Genomic DNA, 27,000 nt, shown 5'->3' on the forward strand with positions numbered 1-27,000 from the left:
CAGGCTTCATGTTTATTTAACGTGTTACCTGGGAAACTTTGTCATCAGTGAATGATTCGTCATTGGTTGAAAGCGAGAGGCCAAGGATAGCGCCGGACCTAGGATTCGACTGCAAGGGAAAACCTAGTTTAATTCGATGACAGAAGAACTGATTAGGGATAAATACACGGGATTACTTCAGCACTACAACAAAGGAGACCTTCAGGAAGTGGAAAAATTCCAAACTTTACGGGGAACCGAAAGAAGTTAATAAAGTGGGGCGGATGTTAATTTCATTTCAGCTGGCTATAAGGATATTGAAAGGGCGGCCACTGATAAGAGTTAAAGGAAAAAACCGAGAGAAGATGGACGAGCATCCATAGCTGTTATAAGGAATAAAGCAACGCTGTCAATTACGTCTTTCGGATTGAGCATGATGTACGACCTAAACCAGATTAACACAAGCTTTGGACGTGAGGTAAGCTCCACCAGCAAACTGTATAAATTATTCATTTCTCGTAAAACGTCTCCAATTCGGTTATGTCACTTTACTCATAAACCTATTTTGACAAGTTAAATTAAGCAAGGAACTGTTCAAGCTCTTGCGGGCTTTGATTTTTGAAATCTTTTAAACGTGTAATTTGGAACGCTGCTGTGTAAACAAAAGTGGAAATTCATAAGGTTTGTTTGCGATTGGAAAGCTAAAATAACTGTGCTGCTAACTTGCTTATAGCCTACTTTTGTATACCTACGAACTACGTATCATCCCGCACAAGGCGATGTTGTAATCGCACAACCGCAAACACGACGGGATTTTGTAAAACAGAGTCTGGCAGAGAGCGTTTGTATCAGCCACTTGTCGCTTATTATTCAATGATGAGTGATTACGAGATGAAATGATGAGAAGAAAGAGAATTTTGCTTTGTAAGACATCGAAGAAGGTTTTAGGTGATTTAAAGAAGCAATTAAACTAAATCTATAATTAAAACGTTTTGCGTGGAAGAAGAATAAGTGTCGGTCGAGACGGAACAAAACCATCAATGAGATCTCGAAAATAATTACAGGAATGCCAGATTTTTGTTTTAAATCCGTCATCTTCGTCACGTTGGTCTGTGGAGCTTAATCATCAGAAGATGCAACATAAAACGGTAAAATAAAAAGCTCGGCTATAACTTTTTGAACCTCAAGGAGTAACTTTCACGCTCCTTCCATGTCGCATACCTTGGTAGGGGTCACTTGGAAATGTCAGCTTTGTCAATCTATACCATATCTATTTGTATGTATAGCAAATCTTTATAGCTACGAACCTTTGCGTGCTGAAAACCTGGTTATATTCACCGTTTGAAGTCGTTAATTATTGAAATCTAATCCTGTTCCTGTGGTTTCTTTATATTGCTCATCTGTAGTATCATTCCATGACATGTAACAGATGTAGAAGACGAAATCGCTTATCATTTGTTAACATTCGTTAATTGAGATAATAAGGAAAAGTGACTTTGTCAAATATCTGCGTACAAACGACAAAATGGTTTCTTATAACTCTGGCAATAATAAAAAGCCGCAAAAATAGTTTAGTCTTTCGTAGTTCTATTTAACACCTACAAATCTGCTCACACGGCAATACGCTTAAACCAGTAGAAGATTGCTACGAAAACAAACGTTTTGGTGTTAAATTGGTTGTCGAGATCCGGGCTTGCCTGACATAGTTTCGCCAAACGCGTCAAAAGTTGCGTTTGATTTGCACGTTTTCGAAAATAGAAGTTTATCTATAATATATATTATATTATTATTATATATATATATATATTATCTATAATCTATATATGTTATTTTAGCCCTAAACGTTCATCAGTCTTAAATCAAAATAGATAAGCCTTGGTAATATTTGCCAAATTCATGCAAACTTTTGTTAGCTACTCAGTGAACCTTTTATGTACTGACCTGTAAAACAAATGCATATTTTAACATATGCGGTACAGACTATAGAGCATTGCATACTGGGCATTGGTTATACTCCTAATGGCGACGCTTGACAAATTCTGAAGAATAGTTAAGGTATATGAAAAGAAGAACACAGAAATAAATTTAAGTATATACTGATAAAAATTCTTAACATTGGCAAAACCAATGTTAAGAAATAATCTTGGTAAAGTCGCTTATACAAAAGTGGCTTGAGAGCTTGAGGTTGGCGATTGGCGCTTAATTTTAAAGAATATCAAGTAAAGTGTAATAAGTAATGCGTCAAGTAATGTATAATGCAGGTGCACACAAAAAAACTGTTTTCTCTTCATTTGGTAGACTTTACAGATAAAAAAAAAACAAGAACTCGACAATCGTTGTTTGTACCCTACCTAGTGAAGAGATAAGTGTTGGGGGATGCGTTAATGGCGTAGGGCTTCCTTTTAATTAGCCTACACTTACCGATAGCTGAAAGGAGCAAACACGTGAGGCGCTACAATACGTTTCTCTATATTTATTTGTAGCCATGGCTGTACGTGCTATATAGGTTGTCGCTAAACAACCCATTTACGAATTGTTGGTTATGTTTGTTAAGAATACAACGACAATTGCTTTTAACCACTTTTCACCTTTACTCAAAAACTCTTCCTTATCAATAAGAACCAACATGAAGTTGAACTCCACTCTTGTACGATCAGTCTTGTCATATGGAAGTAAATGTTAGGCCACCACAAAAACTTAGTTGCGCAGAGTCTCAGCATTTGATCACGGATGTTTGCAAAGGTTACTCTAACAGCCTCCTACATATCACACGTTACTAATCAGGAAATTCGTGAACGTTCTGGTGTCGAACGTATTGTTGATTGCGTATCGGAATGTACAGGTGGACAACTGGACATATAGTTGATCCATTTATAGATCAAAGAAGACTAGTCTTATGTAAAACAAGCGTTTTTTGGTCTGCTGATGGCAGACATATGCGGTCAAGTGGTCCAGGAGGACCACTGAGGTTTGTTGTGGAGAGTTCATTGGCGGAAGCGACTGCTGATCGTGAAGAGCGGAGGCGTGATGTGACTGTCATGTGAGCCGCATTGCATTTGGTGATGAACTGAAGTCAGTAGTTTCCGAAATAACAAGAATGATGTTTTGCTCAATAGAAAAAAGTACAGTATAGTGGACAGTTATGTAGAAATCTGTCACGTAAATCGAGTTATTGTTTCGTTGTTTTAGCGAACTGTCTGTTTAAAAGTTAACGAAAAAACTATTCCGTTCTTTCCTTATAGTACTACTTTATAATTTAATTTTTACAGTCAGGACGGTTTTAGTAATCACAACACCATTACTTGTTGAAATAATTTTTTGTCGATCTCAAAATTTGTTGTTTAAATATCCTGCTATACGGTGACAGATTAGACTAAACTTTACTAACCGACAGCCGGCTTCTAATATGTTATTATTCCATAGACACGGCGTTTGTCACGTTTAGCTGAAAAATACAAACAGACAAGTAAAAAACAACACGTCATAGGCCTCTTATTCAACAAACAAATTAAGGTAAACCTAATCAGACGCGATGTTGGTGGTCTATTACAATGAAACAGGCTGAACCGTGTATATGTGGAAAATCGTATATACTAAAGTGAGAAGCTTTGTAATCTCGCCACAATATACCCAGGTGAAAACCGTTAAGTTTATGGTAACATACCAGAAACTTCAACACGATATCAGAGCCTTTAACGACCGGAAGTATCAAAGGAGCTATTTTTAGCATGACATAATTTCCCGAAACCAGGCGGAGTCCGAAAATAAATCAGAAATTCAATAGCGTTTAGATGTTCCGGCGAGGCCAGTACTGTAGATGTTTAACTTGAGCTTGCATTAGGTCGAGTAAGCTGCTACGCTGCCTTCTTCCCTGCTTTCATAAAAGCTGAGAGAGATCTCATTTTGCCATAAGCGAGAAATGACGCGGACGACTTGTGTGGTCCGCTCTTTTTCCACTCCCCGAAATCGAAAAGGGAAAAAAAGCACCATTGAAAACGGACGGTAATACGATAGCCCAGTCATCGGAGCGGAATGACGGATTCTCTTTGCCATTTACGTGCAACGATTTAGGCATAGTTCTCATTGTAAGAATTTTTAATCCCGCGTAGATGCAGTATTCAAAAAAACACTATTGGTAATGGCCTATATTCCACTGCAATTTTTGTTGATTACCTACTGCGGTGTAGCCAGGATTTTTTTCTTAATTTTGATTTCTGATTCACGAGATGACTCACGAAACAAGATATCTCGGCACGTCATTCGAACTATCCCCGCTTTTCATTAACTAACTGTTTTCGTCAGGTTTCAGTCGCATTTTAAGTAACCCATTACTGGTGTACCAACTGACATCAAAGTGGGCAATGTTAAAGAGTGACAAGCTGTCACTAGTAATTTAACACATCCGGGCCTCGTTAATGTTTACTTTCGTTTCACTCACTGGCAATTGTTTTGTTTCACCAAAGCGTAATACAACACCGTATTTTTTTTTATAAGTGTCTGATGCTTTCCTACGATGGTAAAATGAAACGGACACTTAGTAGGTTATACAGATTAAAGTCAATTGCACCTGCATCCTTGGAGCCAATACACAACGACGGTTGATGAAAATGAAAAAATTCCAATCATTCTGCAGCAATTTTAGAGAGTATTTTCACAACCGATAGTAGTAACATTGCCAATTAGCAAAAGAAGTAAAGTGTTTGCTCCATTTTTTCGTTTTTACTCCTTAAACTCGACTGGTATAGCGCCGCATAAGATCCTTTATTCTCTGCTATTATCTCTTTCTTCGGCGAAAAGCGAGTGGCCCAAAGTCAGAAAAAAACGTTGCCCATAGCTCAACTCGGTCGATTGATTCTGTTCATGAGATTTTGTTTGAAGACAGAGATCCGTCCGCAGTCGACAGTCGTCAGCGCCATGTTATGTGTATACATTTCTAACGCGCTGTGAGGGGATTTCTCGCCTCATTCAGAGGTAACACAGTGGTAGGAATTTCTTGTCAGAATAAGGTTTCATATGAGTATACTGTAGTAATTAATGTACACTTGAGGTCAGGGGAGCTGGTGCTTGTCTATGGATTATTTTCCCACAGGGACAGTTAACAGCTTTGCTGTTTGTGCGTAGTAGCGACTAGAGGTTTGAAGTTCAGCAGCTTACTGATCTTCAAGTAAGTCGGAGATTTACTTTTATCCTCGTTATTATAGATTTGCTTAATGCATATCACACCAATCTGGCAGCGTATGCCTCACAGAATGTAATATTTAGAAAGGGCATTGTTCATTAGGGCTACCCACAAGGGGACAAAATATGGCTGAGATAAAAGAGTAAAACATGTGTGTGATAACGTGATGACATGTAAATTAGTAACAAAATTTCGGTGTACATTACCTTTGGGAAAAGTGAGTTCTAAGAGGAAGCAATTACAGCAGCAATAATCTTGGCTGACATGTTAGTCCAGTTAATGTCTTAACCGCCTGTCTGGCAGCAGATAAAAACTCAAAAGAGCAAATTAAAAAGCTTGATAGCCAATAGCATTTGTTTTAACCTATTGCCATTTAATTAAACTGGCTGGGTTGGGTTCCTATAACGCTTTGAAAAAATGGCGTTGTTGTTAAACTAAGCATTAGTTTCATAACAAGTTGTTTGTACTGTAGACAAGGTCGTGGTTTTCAGGTACGATTGCGATATATTCTATACAAAGATCCACGTGAAAGAGGCGGGCCTGCGAAGCAGTAAACGCTCGCGGCGAACTGGATATTAGCACAATGCTGGGACGTAATATCAGCATATCTTAGATTAGAGGTAAACACAAAATTACTCCGAATCTGGCTTGAGGTAGTGTGTGACCCGCAGAAAGCCGTCCCGTGTAATAAAAGAATGATGACAAATTTCGTACACCTGGCGCAGTGCGGTCGCCTTCAACGACAAGTAAATTCCAGGGTGGTCGAGGAAAAGACTTCTTGCTAAGGACATTTTAAGTGTCCAGGTTTGCCCAAACAAAGTCGAATCGTATGGTAGGCCAGTGAAATGATAGAAAATGCAACATGTGTAACAATTATATTTAATGTGAGCAGATTACGAAAGTTAGATACTTGGAAATGGTTACGCTATACCTTGATGAATGATGATTATCGCATCTTGCTTTACAGAAATATGTAATTGTGATATTTACAATCTATCTATTAAACTCCGTTATTATATCCGACTAAATCACATGATAATCAAAAGGAAAAGTTTCCGCGTTCCATTCCGTTGTATTGATAATGTCAATTCAGTGGACGAGGCCTGATTACAACCATCACATGGGCAGCCGCTGTAAGAGCGAAAAGAATGGCATCGAATCCAAAGAAATCCGCTTTAAGGTCGTGCGTTGACTCGACGATTGGCAAGGACAAAAACTGCAATGTGGGCACCTCGACTGCAAAACGTGAAATAAGAAAAAGCGTGAGCAACAAAACTGCAGCCAAAACTTTTAACGGCAACAAGCATCTCCCTACCCTCACGCCACATCTAAATGTCCAATCAGATGAATTAACTAATGACGTATCATGTAATGACGATGCACTTTCCGGAAAACGTTGTAAACTCACAGAAAATATTAGGGTCGTGTCACTAGAAAGCGAACAAAATATACCAGACGCCACTACTTCAGCAGTGGAAAAAACTACAGGCTGGATAAAGGCGACACAGTTTGACCAAAATTCTAGATCTAATTTTGGTAAACGTTTTCACGAATTACCTAGCGCTGCTGCCAAGCACCTCGAAGAAAATCCAGTTGAAAATTGTGGAGTGGCGAGCATATGCACTTCTGACGAAGCACGTTGTAATATCTTGTCTTCAAAGGAGAGCCGGTCATCTCGTAAGCTTAGTTGCAATCAATCGAGGAAGAAAAGTGAGCAGTCGTTTGCTCGGCGGCGAGCGGAACGCAACAAGGTCCGCAAGACACTACCAGGCCAACTGAGTGGGTCAAGCTCTTCTGAGGAAGAGTCGTTAGACAGTGAAAACGCTTCAAATTTTCCGCTACATATTAGAATGCCCGTGACGGCGAGCGAAAACACGTCTTCCGCTGAACTAAACGCGGCAACATCCAATGATATCGAATCGAATCAATCTGCAGGACAGGCTGATGATAACCGCCTCCAAGACCCATGGGTGAAGCCTATAACGGTCACGGACGCCGCAAAAGCTCGAGTCCATTTTGTCACCCAGGAAGCATCAGAAGGATTACCGCATAATCCTGTCGCGAGTGTAAACGCAAACAACATCCACAGCCAGGAAGATAATGCTGAAACTCGGGAAGAGGGAGGAATAAGACCTGCTCCTGTAGCCCGCAATAACAGCTTTGAAGTTGCCCAAATAAACAGTGACGAAAACAAAGCCCGTTCTACCTCTAACCAGCAATCTTCAACCGAATCAGAATTCCGGAAAAATATCAGAAACGATTTAGACTTACTCTCCAGGCCAAGTTGGTGTGATGCCAGATTCGCTCTTTCGCGTGTCGAACAGGTCAGTACATTGTGAAAGCGTTTTGAAATTAGTTCTTATAGCGAGAGGTCCGATTCTTTGCTTGCTTACGTTTGAACTCATTAATCTGGACTTACCATGTTTTGCGCTGTCAAGTGTTTTACTGTTTGTAATGGCAGCTCAGGGCCTCCGGCTGCCCAAACGCATAAGGTAGTTGACAAGAGATAAGTTTTAAAATTTCCGAGATAAGTGCGTAGCATGGTATTAAATACTACCATTTTGCTTAATTACCCTGTTCAACTATATGGTATTGTTTTTCCATCTCTATCGGTGGCCCAGCTTTGAGCACGTAAGGATGTCACATATTTCGTGCGTCACCAAACAACAATGCCTAATGCGGTTTCCTATGATGACAGACGGTTTATAAAAGGATTTTTAATTTATTCTTATTTGATTAAAATCTCACAACTCAGAAAAGATCTCGACGAGTGAAGCTGACATGTTATGACTTGCATGGGGTATATTGCACCTTCTTCGTCAGGTTTTTTTGGAAGCAAAAATTTTGCGGTTTCTCATCACACCTGAAGATTTTATCACGAGATGTGTTGGTATTCATTTTCAAATGTCCTTGCGCCATAAAATATTTTCTCTTCAATATAACTTCGCAGCGAAAAAAAACCTACCGCGCTAAGTCATATGCTTCAACGATTTCACGATTGACACGCACTAAACGCACAAGAAATTATGTAATCCTAAAGCAGGACTTGTAATGCATACGTCAAATGTTGTGGCAACTTGCAAAGGACATGTCAAAGCATCTCTCTGGCAGCAAATGACGACAACCAAGCGACATTTTAGGTTAACATTCACCTCATTAAGGTAACACGACGTGTCTTTCAACTACGTTTAGTGAAGTGTGCAATGGTACCGTGTGCTATCGTTGTCGCCTCTATGTGTGGAGTCGTGATGAATGCATGACCTGGCACCTCATGTATGGCGTCGGTCTGGTGTCGGGTTTGTAATTCATTTCAGGCATGACATAGCGTTAAAATAACGAAAGGCCGACATTGTGTCTCAAAGCTAAATCTCTTAGCCAAGTTCTGTGAGAAAACATCCTCAGTGCTTAACCTTCTAAACTCGGCTTTAGAGGGCGACTTTTTTCTGATGCTCCCAAAATGTCGACGGCCGGCCGATACAGTCAGTATAGTTAAGCGGGTAAATCTGCGCTACTCAATGCTTTTTGTTGATTAAGTTATATCATAACACCAAGGGAATGTTTTATCTACTCCCACTTTATCTTTGAACATGAAAAACATATCAATAGAGAAGATACAATAGCAGTGTGAATGACCGCATTATTTCTGCCGGACTTTGGCTGTCGTGATCGTGTGGCCATCGTAACGTAACTGTTACAGAATTCAACGTTAAAATGTTTCTGTTAAAAACTGTACAGCCGTTTTTTCAGCGTGTAAATCTCATTGACAGAATAATAATCGTAGTAGTTTTTCCCTATAATTCTTCTACCAAAGGTCGCCATTGTAATTAGAGTTTATAAAACTGACAACGTGTGTGTCCCGAAAAGCAGTACTCGATAAAACGTGCCCAAGAGCGGTGACCATTTCTGTACATAGTTTCCCCGAAATTGGATAATTAGGAGCTTCCACCACGTCACCTCTCATAACAAATACCGCGCGACAACGACCGCTAGATTTAAGCGACACGGGTCATCGACGGTATCGCGTGGCAGTGCATCCTGCTCATCGTAGGAATCTGATGCTGTAAGAGATGTATAAAATATCATTAGACCCCACTTGTAACGTCCGCGCCTTTTGAGTGGGTCACACCAGGTCGTAAGTGCAGAGGAATGTCTTGTTTCTTATTAATCCTACATCTGACTGTCCACCTTCATGTAGACTTTTCAGATGCGGACACGAATGTGTCAAGAGTGATATTGCCAGCAGTGTGTGATCAAATCGTTGTCTGAAGTCACGGTTTCAAACGTGTCGTGCGAATTGCTTTTGACCATTGACGCGGAATCTAATTTCGCGACAATTGTTTTAATTATTTATGCGATAGTTATCATCAAAGACCTATAACAACATCCACATGACAGAGTAAAGGCTCTTCGAAGTCCTTTGCGCGACCACAACACAGACACTTTTATCGCTTGAGCCAGAAAGATTCTTTGCTACTTTCAAGTGTCTTTTTATAATCCAAATTGATTTCATCGCTTGGGGCAATAGAATTGTACATAGACCACCCAACGCACAGATCTCGCTAATCTTAAACTGCGGCTTCTCTATTTGTATTTATTGCCTAGTGACAACATGCCTTGCTGATTCATCTCCGATGAGCAAATGGTACACTTTGCTCTGGCAAATCGCTCCCAGATGTCTTATTTTGATCGGCGTTGTTTAAAATAAGCATTTCGTTGGTATGCAGACCATGTACTAGGTGTCAAAAACGTTAAACAAACATACTTCGTGCATTGGCAGAAGGCCGACTTCTGAAAACATTTGCTTCTATAATTGGAAGCGTTCGGTATGGGGTGTGTTCTCATCTAGGTCGGCGTGCGCATATCGCCCGAGTATCTCAAAAATTGTGACACCCTGTATACTGGGGGGAGCTCGTATCGCACGAATGTCAGATCAAGTTTTTTTTGTCTCTTGAAAAACGAGGCACTGTGAGCCCAAAGCCTTTTCGACTTTCGGATCTCTCGCACTCAAAGTAAGATTTTAATGACTTAGATACTCTAAAAGGACCTTTAGATTTCAACCTTTTACCTTTCCGTGCCGCGAAGTTTAACACAAAACTTTACATGTGTTTGTTCAGTGACAGAAGCTAATGTAGCGCATGCCATTTGTTAACGGAACCGAAGATTTTGCCTTAATGAGATCGTTTTTTATTGAAATGAATTTCTGTCGCCAGAAATGTCTAGTCAAGAGATGATGATTACGTTAGAACTGGGAAAATTGACCAAAATTAACTTTGCAAATACGTTTCTTACGTATAAAAACCTGGGTTATATTACATTAGATTTTTGCAAATATTAAATGTTTAGATTATATATAGGCTGTTTCCCCGAAAAACGTGCATGTTTCATCACAAGCAGTACTTCCTGAAAAAAGCCACAACAAAGAAAAATTGCAAATTAGTAACGACAAGATATTATTTGCGTCATATCACGATGTAAATGACCAGCTGACCTAAAGATGTAGTAATAGCTGAGATATCTAATGCCAACAAACGTTTTACTGCTAAAATGTTAACTTTTAATGCAAAACACCATGCACATTTTAAGAGTCGTAGATATATGTCGTTTTAAATAATGTATTGTTGCGTGTGCTTTTGCTAATTTTGTCGTAACTTAAAATTGGTAGCTGTAATCTGTGCCACAGACTTTTGGCCTTGGTTCGTTAAATACTTGACTGATGAACACAATAGATGGAGTAAAACAAAAACAAACCGTGTAAGAGGATAAACCCATGCGGATGTAGTATCACAATTTTTCAAATCTTTACGAGTTTTTGTAGCTTAAGGTCATGTAAAAATCCGGTTGAGTGTTATCAAATAAAAAATTATTTGTAACACAAACAAGGACGGATTTACCGCTGGTACCGCGAGACCAGCTTAAACTTGTCGAGTATTAAACCCAACAACAAACCATGACACTACTCCTCCCACTATGTCCACTTCAAATAGAGTTGGTGCATGCTAGCCTGTGTTGTTCGAAAACAACAAGTTTGTTATATACACAAGGCAATTAACATAACATCCACTCCCCCAAACATGTCATTTATCGCTTTAAGAAAATTAATACTGCTTTATGAAAACTAACTCCCTTTGCATATTGCAAACGAACAGGATGCATTTGCATAAATACAAAGTGGTTATTGGGTTTTAGCCTTCACTTAGTACGAGTTACAATAACAATACGGCAAACCACCAAGCATAATTTAATTTATTTATCGTGTTTCAGGGCAGGGCGAAAGGAAATATTTATGCTCTCAAGTTCCGGGCATTTCTCCAACAGAATTTGCACAAATTCGGATGTTTTATCCAGCGGAAAGCGGCAACAGTGCTCTTCATCGGAGTCCTGATCCTGGGAGCTTGCGCGGTGGGCTTAAAGCTGGCGCACATGGAAACAAATGTCGATGAGTTGTGGGTCGAAAGTAAGTTTCATGTTTTCGCCGAGTTTGGATGATTGACGAGCCGCTTAAAGGGCAAAATCCGTCGAGGTTTTAGCGCAGCTTGATCAGACTGTTTACGTTTTAGCTGGCGTGGTAATCTTTTCGAAATCAAACCTCAGCAATTTGTGTTAAGATAAATAATTTCCTTATATTACACCATGAACAGTGATCCATCTGTGTAACTTTTAGTAAATTCAAGCAAATCGCTTTAAACCAGCACATTTTACTCTGGCAAGACCAACAAATACAGTTCAAGTAACGGTGTTTTTATTGAGTTTTGTTGTGAAAAAAACGTCTGAAAAAATGTTGGAGGAAGTGTTTTCGTTAGAAATGTAGGTTGTGTCTATAGATATGATTAGAATTGTTTTCCTGGTCTGCTTTGTTACATATCTCTCCTTTCAATTTCCTTTTGACGGGTGAATGCTTCTCTTTTTCTGTCTGCTGTTGTTTACGGTGAACGTCTGTTTATAATTTTGTCAAACCTGAATCCTCTTAATACGTCACCGTTATACGTCTAAGTCGTCCAATCACCGCTGTTTTTTTCATCATCGGCACAAACGTTTTCTATAAACATTGACACTTTTCATTCCAAACACATAAAGACAAGTGTATGTGTAATAGGTGATGTTTTTGGTATGTTATGCCAAGATGAAACTTTAACCGCTTCGGATGAGTGTCACTATTTCAGTGTTGTATTCCTTATCGCAAATGAAACCAATTAATCGTGGGTGGTCCGAGTCTATGCAATAGCAGGTGGCAAGAACGTGTTTTTTACACCTGGATTGACGGTTTGTTTGGTTCGCTTACACCGCTCTGGCCTATACGTAACAAGCCTGAATTAAAATCAACGCCTGACTCTATAGAGTAACTAATTAATCAATTCCAATTCGTTGACATTAAGTCCTTCTGTCTAACATTGGCGAGTTTTCATAAAACGGCGGGATTAGCGTGCATGCCTTCACACTTCTATCTTCTGTATAGCGACTAAGCCTTGTTTGGAAACGATCAAATGCATGTTTTATGATTGAGTTCAAACTTTGCCTTTTTGATGGCGAACTTGGCGAGGTGTTGTGTTAATTGTAGTGTAATTCCGCGATAAGGTGCCCAAAAATGGGACAGTCGTGTGCGACGAACCATGCAGAAAACGACTGCAAGGAGCACTGGCATCTGTGCACGGCCACCCTTTTTTTCTCGCGCTCTGTCGTCAATTAGTCGAAGGTTAATCGCATTATGAAAATATTCTCTGTTTTTTTCCCAAATCTTTGCCAAGATCACGTCTTCTAGTTTTCATCAAAAATCCGGGTGGTCTTTTCATTTTTCTGGTCAGAAGCGTGGTATTTACGCCGAAATTAGCAATTAGCCCGTCCCAAAATTTGCCTTTGTACTAAGATGGAACCTATACTTTCATTTTCGGATTTTATTTGCGGTCAACCGCACGGACCAGTCGTAAAAGGGCGTCTTGGCTTTATTTCGTAACGGGATTATAATTTGAGTTTCATAGTCTGCGCTAATATTCATCGGCGCCCAGAGGTATATTATCTTTGGACGAAATGACTGATCGCGTTTCAGTAAACGCCGGACAGTGTTGTATGAGACTCAAATCTAAATAGGGTGGAATCCACAGCATGATGGCATCAGCTTCAAGCCGGCTATCTCGTCAGCTTTTGATCTGTCTGCTTCTCTTTCATGAACTTTTTGCGTGCTGTCGTCGGAAAAACGTAAATATAACTTAATGGCTGACAGTCTGATTGGATCACTAGAACGGGATTTGTGGTGTGTCCATATGAACGTGACACCGCTACATGTTTTCCACTCTGTTGCAGACATTTCATTAAAATCATCGTGACGTGTTGCAACACCTCTAATACCAAAAGACAAATATCAAAAAAAAACGTTAAAGCAGTCTCTTGATGTAGCAAATGCAATACTTTTGATTATAATCCGGTTCCAAACCACTGATTTCACGTCAGCAGCCAGCGTCAACTTTAGGTATGTCACTAACGTGTCGCTTCGTTGAACTTCAAAAAAAACTTTTCGGCATTTTTACCCAGTTTTATCTAACTGAGCATACTCCGTAGAAGTTTGACTGGTTGCAAATTTTTTTCTTTGTTTACTCGCTTATTCGCCACGAGCAGCGCGGCCAAAATGGAAGGTTTCAATGTTTTGGAAACAACATACGGGAAAGTTAACATGTTTAGTATTAAAAGTGTTTTTACTTGGTAAATTGTCGAAATCACTGGCGGGAAATCTCTGTTGGACACCAGCGTCGGGACTGGGACCAAAGCCGCCTGTTACGTATGAATATTATGAGAAAGCGACAATCAGCGGGAGGTATAGCTGGTAAAGGGTTTGTTAAATCTTGTGCAATCTTAGTCATCACTCCCATACACACAGCACAAAATGATCTGTTTCACGATTCTCTCGCCAACAATCTGAAAATCTATACTGACCCTTGAGCTGCTATTATTTCATCAACTTGTAATATCGCCGAGTAACTTAAGTAGGGTTGATAACAAGAGTTCGTTTCTTCATGTAATTGTGATCTTCATGACGACAAATCCAGGTTGATAACTTAATGCATAGTTGCGTCAGAAAGACACGGTGGTCGCTAAAACGCAGTCGCATGACATAGGTTCTAACTGATGTCATCACAATTTTAATCTCTCGGTATGACGCTTCCTACGTCGTTGGGATTACAGGAAACCGCGCTGGAAACATCGCTTAACTTGGGCTCAGCATTTCAAGCAGCTGTCGATTTCAGGCTGTCCGGCTTGTGTTAACGGTGGTCATCGGTGGAATTTAAAGACTTGACTAAGAACTTAATAGACGCCAGAATTTCCAAATTCGTCGAACTCCAAAGTAAAGTCATTGATCGGTGCGCGGTAGCTTTTTTAGATAAAGAATGACAGATGCTTTCAGTTCTAATCTCGCTTACACCAAGCGTTAACCTTAGCTGAACTTATTCCGCCCTTGGAGCTGTGTGATCTGCGCAATGACCAATGCCAATTATTTCCAAGCAAAATGATTGGGGATATTATGTTGAGCGGCAGCTACTGCTCTAAAGGGCCGCTTTGGTAACATTTTCCAAAGTTTCATATCGGCTAGTGAGCCTGTCCATTCGTCAGTCCGGGGTAAAGAACTCTTGGTTTAAATTACACAAACGTCGCTCTTACATATTCCCATGACCGGTCATTGCAAAAGTGCCCTCCTACTTAAAACTTGTTTACAAGCGAGGTTTGGAATTCGCGCGAATCACTGCAATGTAGGTTAATTACAGTTGTTGAAGCGCAGTATTTTCCTGCTGTGGTTGTTAGTCGAATTCAAACCTCTTATATTATGTAAATGAATTCAAACCGTGACATGTTTTCGTTACACAAATTCCCAGAAGACCAAAGAAAATGTAAGACCTTTGAGACATTGTTTTGGCGAATATCAGCTTCTGCTGCAAAGCATCAAAATTTTTGGTGATTTTTTAAACGAATAGCAAAGACTTAGAGCAGACGCGTTGATAGATCCGTGCTCTGTGAAGTAAGAGAACTTGTTGACATGTGTGTGCTAGATAAGGCTTTGTGGCTTTGCAAAAAGTATTTTCGCGTTTAAAGGTGTTTTCGCATTGGACCATCCGCACGGATTATCGAACTTGTGTAGAGAAGTATAGGCTTGAGCGTGATTTTATCGAACGTTTATCGCTCGATCTAAGATATCTTTTACCACCTTCGAAGATTTGTTGTGAATGCGTTCGACCAGCGAGTGATTTTTTGCTTTTGTTTTTTAGTTTTTTTCTTCTACAGTTCGATACTATTCTTCACTCTTCGACGGTTTTTGATTCCCACTCAGTTATCTGACTCTGCGGTTGTTATTGAAAGCCAACAAAGACACACACTATCATTTCTTGGCCTGTCCTAGAAAATTGCACCGTTTTAAACGTTATCTTTCCCGTGCGAAATGAATGGAGCTGCTGACCACATTGTTTACTGGTTTTTAAAACTTTTTCGAGCTACTGGTTTTATAATATTTTATGATTTCTATTAATTATTATGTAGATTTTCAAGTTGAATTGTAGGTGAAAAATTAACGACGCATACGCAGCATACTTTGCTTCTTATAATATCAGCGATACCTTTCAGTTATCATTTATTTATTCATCGACTCGTTGTTTTGCAGCTGGTGGGCAGCTGGAAGAGGAACTGGCTTACACCAAATTCGCAATGTCTAGTGGTTCAGAAGGTACTAGCACGAGCAGCAGTAGCCTGGGTTCGACTTTACAGATGTTGATTCAAACTGGAGCAGACGTTGCAACAAAAGACTCCCTGTTGTTTCATTACGAAGCCGCAAAAGCGGCAACCGAAGTTTCGGTAGCGGTTTTTAACCAGTACGTTTGTATTTAGCTCACAAATAGTTTTTTTCTGATTAATTTAAAGCGTTTTTTTAGTATATTTGTATTTTATTTTGATCAGAACATGGCAATTTAGTGATCTCTGCTACAAGCTGTCAATTCCGACATCTAGTGAAGATGGTGGCATCGATTTTTCTGTGGTAATTTTTTTTCCTCAAAAACCAGTTTCAACCTTTTTATTTCCTGTAACTACCATAAAAAATAGACTTTTTGTGAAATAACTGTGCATATATCTGCTATAAAGGCTAAACAAGGGAGGAATCTTTAAAGGGTGATTCTTGATCTGTAGATTTTAGACAGACTGTTACCATGCTTTATTATCACACCATTGGACTGCTTTTGGGAAGGAGCGAAATTGCTAGGACCAAGGCCCGCACTTTACATCAGTTCCAAATTGTCGGTAACTTGGGCAAACTTACGCCCTCTTGAATTGCTCGACAAGTTTCTTGAACTACCTTCGGATTCGATTCAAGCGAAATTAACAACTTACAAAGATGTTATGCTTCAGGTAAGGAGCGAATATTTAAGCTTTCTGATGCTGGTAGGTAAACCTATGTGTGAAAACATTTTAGCGCAAGGTGATTGATTCTGTTTAATAAACGTCCGAGTGGAGACGATGTTAGTTAGTTAGTATACCAAACCATTTTATCGTTTTTAATTGTGACTTTGCAAATGTGGATGCGATTTTACCGTGATGAGATATGTATTAACCCGAGGCTTTGAACAATAGTAACAATCGGCCATTTTCTGTCATTCTGCTTAATGCCAGGGCACAGTTCGTGTACGTAAAGTGTGTAAATTACCGCAAGCATCTGCAAGACTTTGAAGAAAAGAGATTATTTATCACGATTTTGTTTGATTTTGAAATGCTTTTTAAACCAGGCTGGAGTTACTACCGGATACACGGAAAGATGGTGTCTTGATCCGCACGATCCGGAATGCCCCACCACAGCTCCAAACCATGACTCAAAAGCAGTGAGTCAGTTCGTTTTATTCATTTCAGTGACAGTACCTCATTTTGTTTGATCAGTAAGCTTTATCTCAAAACTTTCTGTTTCCAGACACCTGACGTCAAGAGCATTTTAAGCCAAGGTTGCTCTGGCTTTGCTACGAATCTCATGCAATGGCCCATTGATCTAATCGTCGGAGATATAAAACGAGATAGCTCTTCAACGATAACCAAGTAAGCTGCTATACGCGTCACGCCTTTAGCCAAATCCTAACGGATGATATCCGGGCACTTAAGTACCGCCTTATGGCGAAAACAAGCTTGATTTTCGTCACTCAATACGGCCAAAATTTTGTTTGAAATTATACCTCGTAATCCTTGGATTGGTCTCGCAAATATCGCGCGAGCGTATCGAAATATTTGAATTCAAATAACTGAAATTGTTTGCTGTCAACTATTATCCTTGTTATTAAATATAATAACCTAGGGCAATCCGATGCTGTTTGATCTCAAAACGATTTTTTGTTATGAACATATGAAACTTTTGTGTGATGTATAAGGTGGTTTCAGAAAACTTTATTTCTAGAATATTCAGTTGACAACATCGACCGTATATTTAGCAATACGATCGTTTTTGCTGCCTCAATTGTATCTCATAAAGTTGCTGACAGTGATAACACAAAGCTAATAAATTATCCTTGGCTTACTTTGCAGCGCTCGAGGTTTAGAAACGCTGTTTCGATTAATGAGTGCCCAAAATATGTACCAGTTTCATAAGAACACTGTTAAAACGGGCAACATCATCGACTGGAGCGAAGAACGCGCACTACAAGTTTTGTCGGAATGGCAGAGAGAGTATGTCAAGGTGAGATGATAGCTGGTTATGAATTGATTAATATCTCATGAACAACTAACTATGTGCAGCTGATCAATGACCTCACCTCGTTCCAATTTTCCCACAGAAAATCTACTCCGTCAGACCACCAGAACGACTAAATTCAACATCTAACGAACCGGACACATTGTACGCATTCACCGCTGCGACTGCAGACGATATACTCCTTGAGTTTTCCAACATTAGTTTTGCGAGAGTTATTGGAGGTTACTTACTCATGGTTAGTAGCTTTACACATTCGCAAAGCCTCTTTTTTCAGAAGTTAAGTCATTTTTATACCCCTAACGCAATGATCTTTTAATGATCGTATTAATGCTTTGTGTTACAGATGGGTTATGCTTGTCTGTCATTGATGAGAATGCGTGCATCTCGCTCGCAAGGTGCTGTTGGGGTTTTAGGAGTGCTTCTTGTAGCATTATCTGTCGCTGCAGGATTAGGCATATCTTCGGTGATCGGAATAAGTTTCAATGCCGCCTCCACTCAGGTTTGATTTTGCAATATCAAGTTGCTAACGTTGAAGTGGCCAAAAAGCTTAATCTTGGGTGTTTTCTAACAGGTATTGCCGTTTCTTCTACTTGGTCTTGGGGTTGATGATATGTTCCTTATGGCTCATCACTTCGGAGAAATTTCGGTTTTGAGCTATATTCCCTTTGAGGTGAGACAAACCTTTTTGCTGCTACGGCGTGCGTAGTTACCATAGATCCCCTAAACCAGGGGTGGGCAACATACGGCCCGCGGGCCGGATCCGGCCCGCGACGGGATTTTGAGCGGCCCGCAGACAGTTTCCGGTCTTAAATGATAATGTGGCCTGCGGCCACATTCTGCCGCAATCCCTGTATTGCGTCACTGAATACGTCCAAGTTTGCCAACCTGAGAAAGATGGCCATAAATCTACTTGTTCTGTTCGGGTCTACATACATTTATGAGCAAACATTTTCGACCATGAACATTAATAAGACAAAGCTGCGTTCCAATCTATTCAGGAATCCGGCCCGCCAAGTACTTCATTTTCTCATATCAGGCCCGCCGACCGAAGAAGTTGCCCGCCCCTGCCCTAAACCGTCCTATGACTGTGGTAATACGCTAGTTATATTTGCTAATAAATACGTTAGCACACCGGTATTTTTATATAGGAACGAACGGGAGAGTGCCTTAAAAGAGTTGGAGTCAGCGTTTTTCTCACTTCGGTAGCGATTCTGTCCGGGTTCCTTTTTTCACTTATAATTCCCATGCCAGCACTGCGAGCCTTCGGACTGCAGGTGAGAAATAAAATAGTTAGCGATATCCAGTCTCTTGTTTACTCCAATATAAGATACACCTAACACCCGAGAATGCAGTTTAAGTGAATAGCAATAGTAAAACTTGAGATGACTAATTTGAGCGTTTAAGAGAGAATCCAACCTCCAACCGCGTTTCACATTCCATTTTTTCCTCTCATTTTACCACGCACTCGTATGCCGTCTAAAGAAAACGACTTTGACGTGCCATGCACTCTTGACAAAGCCATTAACACGGCTTGATAGCATTAACCATCGCTTTGACTGCAGCGGGGGGTCATTCAGTAAGTGGTGGGGTTATCGATGTTGATGACAGGTGCTTCTATATGATAAAAATTTGCACCGTTTGCCAGTTACGTATACTTGGAATCCTACGAATTGCATGCACGCGAAACATCCACCCACATGCGATTGTTAAACCCTTCACTTTGATAACCATTATGTAGGCATTCTTGTAAAATACTATAATGTAATAAATCATAATTAAATCAGCTTAAAGGGTTATCACGCAATTATCTCCACGTGAGCAATCACGCATTCTTACATTACCACTACCGCCAGCGTGGATCTACCAGATCCGGAGAATCTTTTTGTTGGCACGCCCATCTGAAGGTGACATTGCTTGCATGATTATCTTCTCGCTCTGGATGCTTGTCATACTGACGATCTGCTGGTATTCGTGCTTGAACAAACCTAATTCTCTAAGATCGCGTTGTCCAGCCTTCCACTTTGACTATGGTTGTCACTCGTAGTTGGACGCGTGGCGCCACGGTTTTATCTCGCAAACGCATTTTTCGGAAACATTCGCTTAAGACCCGGTCAGGATGGTTGATAACTTTGCGACAGACACATCGTAAATGCCGGAGTGCTGTTAGCAGCATCCAATGTTTAATAAACAACCAGGGTCACATGAAAAACAGACATTTTACTGAAGCGTTGTCTTTTTTATTCTTTGAACACCAAAACTTTACCGACGTTCAATCTTAATTAAGCCGCTGTCTTTCATCAAACGATTGCGAGAAACACACAGACTAAAAGTAGAATAACATTCAGCGCGTGGAAGACGAGTATCTCTATTCGTGCAGAACCCGTATATCAGCGTGTTATTTTGGTAGCACAATAAAATACATTCAACTGCTCTCGCGAACAGTTTAGATGGCGTCGATTTGGTGCCGGGGCCTGATAGACAAGGAACGATAACACAATTTAGAGTATGTATAGGTCCCCATGTGTGGTCTGCTCTTCTAGTACGCTATGTTGTTGATTTCGGATAACGATATATGGTCATGGCGTCGAGTTGATTTAAGGCGAATACTCAAGCCTTGGCATTCTTGCACTGAAATACGCAGCCGTTGTGGCGACGCCGTTTATCAATGCTTACAAAATAAGGTTTAAGGACTTCCTCTACTCTAATATTTTTATTTCTGGTACCAACATTTTTTGGAACAAATTGATCCGTCAATGCGACAGCTGTTACACAAATCAGCTACTTTTATGCAAATATGATGGCTAGCCATATCATGACATGACATATCAGTGTTTAGTCAACGGGTCTGGCCGATTAATGTGCATGCCAGTAGCTTAGCGGGTTCACTTTCCATTTGCAATCTGATTTGCTGAATATTTCCACCTTGTTTTGTTAGGCTGCAATCGTTACCGTCTTTAACTTGGTGTCGGTTCTGATCATTTTTCCGGCAATCCTTAGCCTTGACCTTAAAAGAAGAAAGAACAACAAGCTTGACATCCTTTGCTGTTTTGATAGGTGAGTACTCGGTTTTTTGAACAAATATCTGTTCGCACTCTAAATTTGCCCTAAAAAACTTGAGAAAAATAGTTTAATCGATCCAATCCTTGTGTGTAAAATCGGCTGACTTTCGGATGCGGTAGTTTGTACGTCATTGCCTGCATAAGTCAACTATCTACTTAATCCATTTCAGCTCGAGCGCAAACGAAGTCATTGATTTGACAGAAAACGCCAGGCAAAGTCATACGTGCTCTCACACTCACGGTGGTCACCGCTATCCGCATGTTGGACCGGCACCAGGTGTACATAACCCCGGCCCTCTGCCCGGAAATAATTCACCTCCCTATCAAGAAGGATCGGAAACCACCATCACAATGCATCACACTATTCAGGTATAGTTGGCATGTTTATTATCGCTAAACTAATAGCTGGTAGACTATTACAATGTGCAATTCCAAATGTATTCATGATACGTCTTTGTTCCTACCTCAGGCTTATTCCAACCGATCTTACGTTACCGTACGTGGGCCAACAACCGAAACATCTGTTCGTCCACCCTTCAACTCAGGTTACAACGAAAATCACGGCACTCTATACAACGAGCACCCCAGAACGCCTCCGCCTGAATATACGGCCAGTACAACGAAACGAGAAGACGAGGTGGTTACGAAACCAACATCCGCACGACCCAAAGTTGCTTTCGTAAATGAAGCCATAAGCGGAACTTCGACTCCGGTGAGTTGAAGTACTTGGAAACAGATTAATTTGATTAGTCGACAGTTTTTCAACACCCTGTGTCAGTTTGGAAAATAGGTTTGTTTTGCCACTTAGGGCCGATCTACCCCTGCATCATCTGGTGTGCCCGGACGAATAAGCAGAAGAGGCCATGGCAGCAACCCTCCAACGAATCTCACTACTCCCATGGAAAGTGTTCGCAGTTCTACCCACAGCCTTGTACCACACAAAAGGCGTAAAAGCGGGCTGTGTTGTTTTGGAGCAAAAAAGAGATCGGGAGCACTGTACGCTTGTCTGGCTACACTGCCCTCAATGACTGTCAGCCAGTTGGGAGAACGATACTACGCCCCGTTTTTGATGAAGAATCCTGTCAGAGTAAGACAATCTCGAAAACACTAATAGCAAATAGTTTTTGTTTCAAAAGCTGATTGCATAGTTACAATGTGCAACTACTACAAACAACAATACGTGGTATACGATTTACTGAAGGCAATGTATTAATTTTTCTTGCAAAAGGTCATTGTCATTATACTCTTTTGTGGTCTGCTTGGTGTCTCCATATACGGCTGTACAGTGGTGGAAGATGGTTTGGATTTCGGTGATGTACTGCCGCGTGGGACTCGTGAGCATGCAGCGATTGTTGCTCAAACTACATATTTCTCATTTTACAATATGTATATCGTCACAAAAAGTAAGTAGCTTAAATAATTCAAATTTTCTTTTGTAATTTCTGTAAAATTCAGCATCTGGTAAATGCATGCACTTGGGAGGTTCTGTATATATATTTTGTAAAAACAAAAATTTTTGTTCATTGTCATTCTACAATGTTTTAATGAAAACGTAATTTTTATATATTAACTATTTCCGCAGAGTTTAATTACCATTCCAACCAAGAACACTTATATCGTCTTCACCATAGCGTAGGAAATATTAGTTACGTGGTGCGTGAAACCGATGGCTCGCTAAACAGATTTTGGCTAGAATACTTCCGCGATTGGCTTCAAGGTATAGTTGGAAGATTCATTACGAGCACTAAAATTTAAATTACAAGTTTTTTAAACATTTCTGATGTTTTCAGAACAGTTTTGTACATGCACTGTTTGTAAATGCTCCTACAATCTGACATTGTTTAAATCACTTACAGTTTTACAAGATGCTTTCGATGAAGACTGGACTAAAGGTTTTGTAAACGAAACCACGTGGACTGCCGAAGCATCCGATAACGCGATCTTGGCCTTCAAACTGTTACGTCAAACAGGAGAGCCATTAAGACCAACTGACATAAGCAGAATCGGTTGCAAAATTAATGGCAGACCATGCGAAAGGGTGAGCACAGTAAGATAAAACCCAGCTTGGTGACCCAAGTTGAGCCGATTTGCGTGAAAAGTAGAAAATCTTACGCTGAATAACAACGAACAAATTTTCTATTTTTCCACTCAGGTTGACCGAATTCGACTTGTGTCGGATGACGGAATAATTCCAGAGGACGCATTTTACAATTATTTATCCGCTTGGGTAGGAAACGATCCACTCTCCTACGAGGCATCCCAGGCGGTGATCATTCCGCAACCTGAATCTTGGCTCCACGAACCGAAAAGCGCCAATATGTATATACCTCGCTCACCAGACATAATTTACGCGCAGATGCCTTATTATTTGAATGGTAATTCCTTGAAACTTGTCTACCATGACTATGGCACTTTGCAGAAGTTGATAGAAGTATACAAGATAAGTTCAACAAACTAAACTCAAATATTGAAACTGAATTCTCTGTGAAGGAATGCGAGAAAATCAGGATTTTGTCAACGTGATTACTTGGGTACGAGGCGTATGCGAGTCGGTAGCTGCACAAACGGACATTGATTCCTACCCCAGTGGCTATCCGTTCACCTATTGGCAGCAGTACATCGATCTCCGTTTCTGGCTCTTTATTTCCCTCGGTTGCGTTATTGTGGCAGTTTTCATTGTGCTTTCCGTGATCCTTTTTAACCCATGGGCATCAGCTATCATGGTAAGTCTTATTTTTGCAGCTTATTTAATAAGCCTGCGACAAACTTTACCAATCAAACTCTTTCACAGGCCATTTTTCTTGCCATGATTTCCGCCGAGCTTCTAGGATTTATGGGGGCAACAAATGTAAAACTAAGCGCGGTTCCAGCGGTCATACTGGTGGCAGCTATTGGATTAGGTGTGGAATTCACGGTCCATATTACTTTCGCATACTTGACTTGCTGCGGAACCAAGTAAAGCTCATAATTACTATGAAGGTTACATTGAGTACTTTTGTAAATAATCCCTGTATTAAACTGGACTCGAAATGTTTTTGCTGCAGAGAAGACCGGGTGAAGCACAGCATCGGGCATATGCTAGGTCCGGTTGTAGATGGCGCCATTTCAACTTTGCTTGGAATTGTTATGCTCGCAGGAGCGGAATTCGATTTTATTATTACGTAAGTCTCTTCGATGTTCACAAAAGGCAATGTCAAAATTTGTACGGTCATTTATCTAATATTAAATTATTTTCAGGTACTTCTTTCAAGTCCTGGCCGTATTGATTGCGCTCGGCGTGCTGAACGGTCTTGTTTTGCTTCCAGTAGTTTTATCGTTAATTGGTCCACCACCCGAAGTTGTCCCGGTAGGTGGCGGTGCACGGCTTAAAACACCAACACCGCCGCCGTCACCACCTGCTGAAGAAGTTGCCTGCAATTGCCATTCGCATGCAATTGGAAGCTACAACTCTAATTGCAACAATAACCGGAGTCATGTATGCCACTGTCATAGGTAATAACCATTTTCGTTTGATTACGATCTCGCCTGATCGTCCACGTAAACTTATGGCAACGACAGCGCGTTTGAAAGATGATATCCGTGTTATTAAAAAATGACCGATCTTACACGAAACTTAATTGTTTTTACAATTATCGTGATGATTGTCTTTTCAGGAGGCCGACACATTACTGTTCACGCAATCATTATTCATCTCGGGACGATCTGCACATGCGTCGCCGATGTGGTCATTCCTGTTATGGTCGCGGCCCGGCGAACAACGCTTATCGTCGACCCCACTTTCACAATTTTCCTCCCCATTATCAAGGCGAAGGTTTTGTTCCCTTCTCTGCCTTCCCTAGTTCAAATTTCGAGAATGGTGGACATACACCTGATCAAAACACGGCCTGGCAGCAACATCCGTTTGAAGTACCGCCTTCAAATACAGGAGAAGGGAGCCGCGTTTACGTGTACCCACACGCCGAATATGTTGTCTATTCAAGGGGCGACGCCACGCCTAATGAACAAATGCATGATCTTCAACACTGTGAGGTACTTGTTGCCCCCTGCTTGACTATTTGTTTAGCGACAACTCCCATTTTTGTTTTTTTTCCTGAAGAAAAACCGAGATTTTTGCTAGGTTTGGTCAAAAATAACCAGTAATTCTATTTTCGCAGAATCCTTTAAACAACGGGCAATTTCAGCCTGCTCGCCCCACCAATGATATCACAAGCCGGGCTGCTTCTACGTCTCAAGGAGAGAGTATCACGAAATCGAACGGAGGTGATGGAAAACAGAATATCCCCACGCTTACAGCAACCTCTTCTCTTACTGTCAAGGTTCATTCGTCCGGACGACAGGTAGACATTTAAATCATGTCGTGACTCCTGATGTATAATCTAGCCTATAATATGTTTAGTTTGCATTTTGGGCAAATATAAATGATGGCTTATTTTCAGCTAACTCAACATCATATTCTTTTTACAGCCAGTTGTAGCTTTCGTTGAACCTTCCACATCATCTACGTCATCGTCACGAGTGTTCCCCAACGTCCATCAACCTAATTATGCCGCTTGGGGTGCCCTAGGAGAGGGTGAAACTCTAGCAGTGCCACAGCAAAGGCGGAGATTCGATATTTCAGCGTTGAACGACCAAAGACCGGGCACGATCACAACTAGGAATGATCAACCTGGAGCAGTTCAAGATTGAAACCTTCACTAATAGGCAACCTTTGAGATAGCATGTCGATTTTTATGTATTTTGCATATTATTTGCCCTACCCTAAACGTTTTTATGATGAAGTGACGTCGCTTATTCTGAACATTGCCACCGTGAGAGCAGCGTATTACCGTTGTAAGAATTCTTCTGAGCAACATTACAATTGATCCTTTTTGTAGCCAGTTCGAGTAGTTCAATTTAATCATAAATATTTGATCATATGCCGAGTAGAAACTATTATTGAAATGAAGCGAAAGCGAATGATTTTCTTGAGTAAGAAAGGATGTTAAGGTCGTAAAAAATTTAAACAACCTCTAATTGTTTTAGCCCAATTTAAATAGATTTGCCATATGTACATTTGTAAATTCACTTCTCGTGTTGAAATGTTACTTTCTGTCTCGTCAGCAAGGTAAAGTGTATTTTGTTTTACAAATTTCAGCTGCAATGTTTGTTTGCCCGATGCCTTATAATTATAGCGAAGCAAGAAAAACTCAAACAAGTAGTCGCCGATTTTCACTGCCCTATAAATTATTCCCCTCAGACCCTCTCTCTGCCCTACATTAGATTTATATTATGCAACTTCACCGCCGCCGCTATACTGTATGTCAATCATCAGATATAATTTGTTGTTGCTTGATACCTTCTGTCTAAGGTCATTGGCTCTATTGTGTTTTAACTTTGTAGCTGCTATGAAAGTTTCTATAGCTTATGTTTCCTTACGCGTATCCTTTTAATATGCCCGCAGTACAACTTGAAAGTATATGCCTGTCTGTATTATGGGGAAGTCTTTTTTTATTTTTTATTTATTGTCATTAACAGGCTTTTGTTGATACTTTATATCGCGTTCTTCACATTCATGTTGTTATGTGCGGAAGTTTTCCTCCGCCTGTTTCCTGTTTGTCATCTATCATTTAACTGGAATATAACGCCGTTTTGTCTCAACCAAATATACCTCACGTCATTACAGGTAAAAGATTTGATGGCTGTGGATATATAGTCGCGACATCCATTCACGTCTTTGGGTTCTTTAAAGTGATGTAGTTTTATTCATTTGAAGAAAGTTTCGTTCTGCTAAAAGAAAGAGCAAAGAGATTAATAGCAGGTTTTACAGCAAGCCTACACTGTGAGTTAATGTGCTATATCATTCGCTATGGTATAGTGACTAGACGCTACAACATTAATAAGTACCACCACGCAGTTGAGCAGTATATACTGTAATATTCAAACTTCATTATAACCCACATAGGGATTTGAGTTTGCCACATCTTTTTTAGGTATTATTAGCAAGTGGCGAGCGAGTCCAATCGATTTACCAGCTTGAAAATAAACCGATGTGCACAGGACAAGAAGTGCAATCAATAGGTGTGCACAAACAAAAAAGTTGCTAATTG

At 40.4% G+C, this 27,000-nt stretch overlaps 1 protein-coding gene across 2 annotated transcripts; it reads left to right on the forward strand.

Moving 5' to 3' along the window:
* LOC143459075 (protein patched homolog 1-like) lies at positions 1–26,582 on the forward strand. Of its 2 annotated transcripts, none has more exons than XM_076956038.1 (27): positions 1–457; positions 11,420–11,612; positions 15,795–16,002; positions 16,088–16,166; positions 16,316–16,534; positions 16,909–17,001; positions 17,088–17,209; positions 17,690–17,840; positions 17,938–18,090; positions 18,199–18,354; positions 18,427–18,525; positions 19,004–19,129; positions 20,791–20,909; positions 21,085–21,283; positions 21,384–21,626; positions 21,723–22,001; positions 22,143–22,317; positions 22,497–22,631; positions 22,771–22,952; positions 23,067–23,289; positions 23,405–23,637; positions 23,706–23,869; positions 23,959–24,075; positions 24,152–24,406; positions 24,568–24,943; positions 25,069–25,251; positions 25,379–26,582. In XM_076956038.1, the coding sequence occupies exons 1-27, from the start codon at positions 413–415 to the stop codon at positions 25,598–25,600; spliced, it is 4,749 nt and encodes a 1,582-aa protein (XP_076812153.1). In that variant the 5' UTR covers positions 1–412; the 3' UTR covers positions 25,601–26,582. The 2 variants fall into 2 exon arrangements, with proteins under 2 accessions (XP_076812153.1, XP_076812152.1); XM_076956037.1 differs by lacking the exon at positions 1–457 and adding an exon at positions 5,615–7,482.
* The last annotated feature ends 418 nt before the right edge of the window (positions 26,583–27,000 follow it).

The sequence above is a fragment of the Clavelina lepadiformis genome, chromosome 5 (assembly GCF_947623445.1).
Source record: "Clavelina lepadiformis chromosome 5, kaClaLepa1.1, whole genome shotgun sequence".
NCBI lineage: Eukaryota > Metazoa > Chordata > Ascidiacea > Aplousobranchia > Clavelinidae > Clavelina > Clavelina lepadiformis.

Coding starts and splice junctions, on each gene's coding strand:
- LOC143459075 (XM_076956037.1), top strand. CDS start 6,307: ATGGCATCGAATCCAAAGAAATCCGCTTTAAGGTCGTGCGTTGACTCG. Junction 18,355..18,426: donor TCAATGCCGCCTCCACTCAG/GTTTGATTTTGC, acceptor GTTTTCTAACAG/GTATTGCCGTTTCTTCTACT. Junction 24,407..24,567: donor CATGTATGCCACTGTCATAG/GTAATAACCATT, acceptor TTGTCTTTTCAG/GAGGCCGACACATTACTGTT.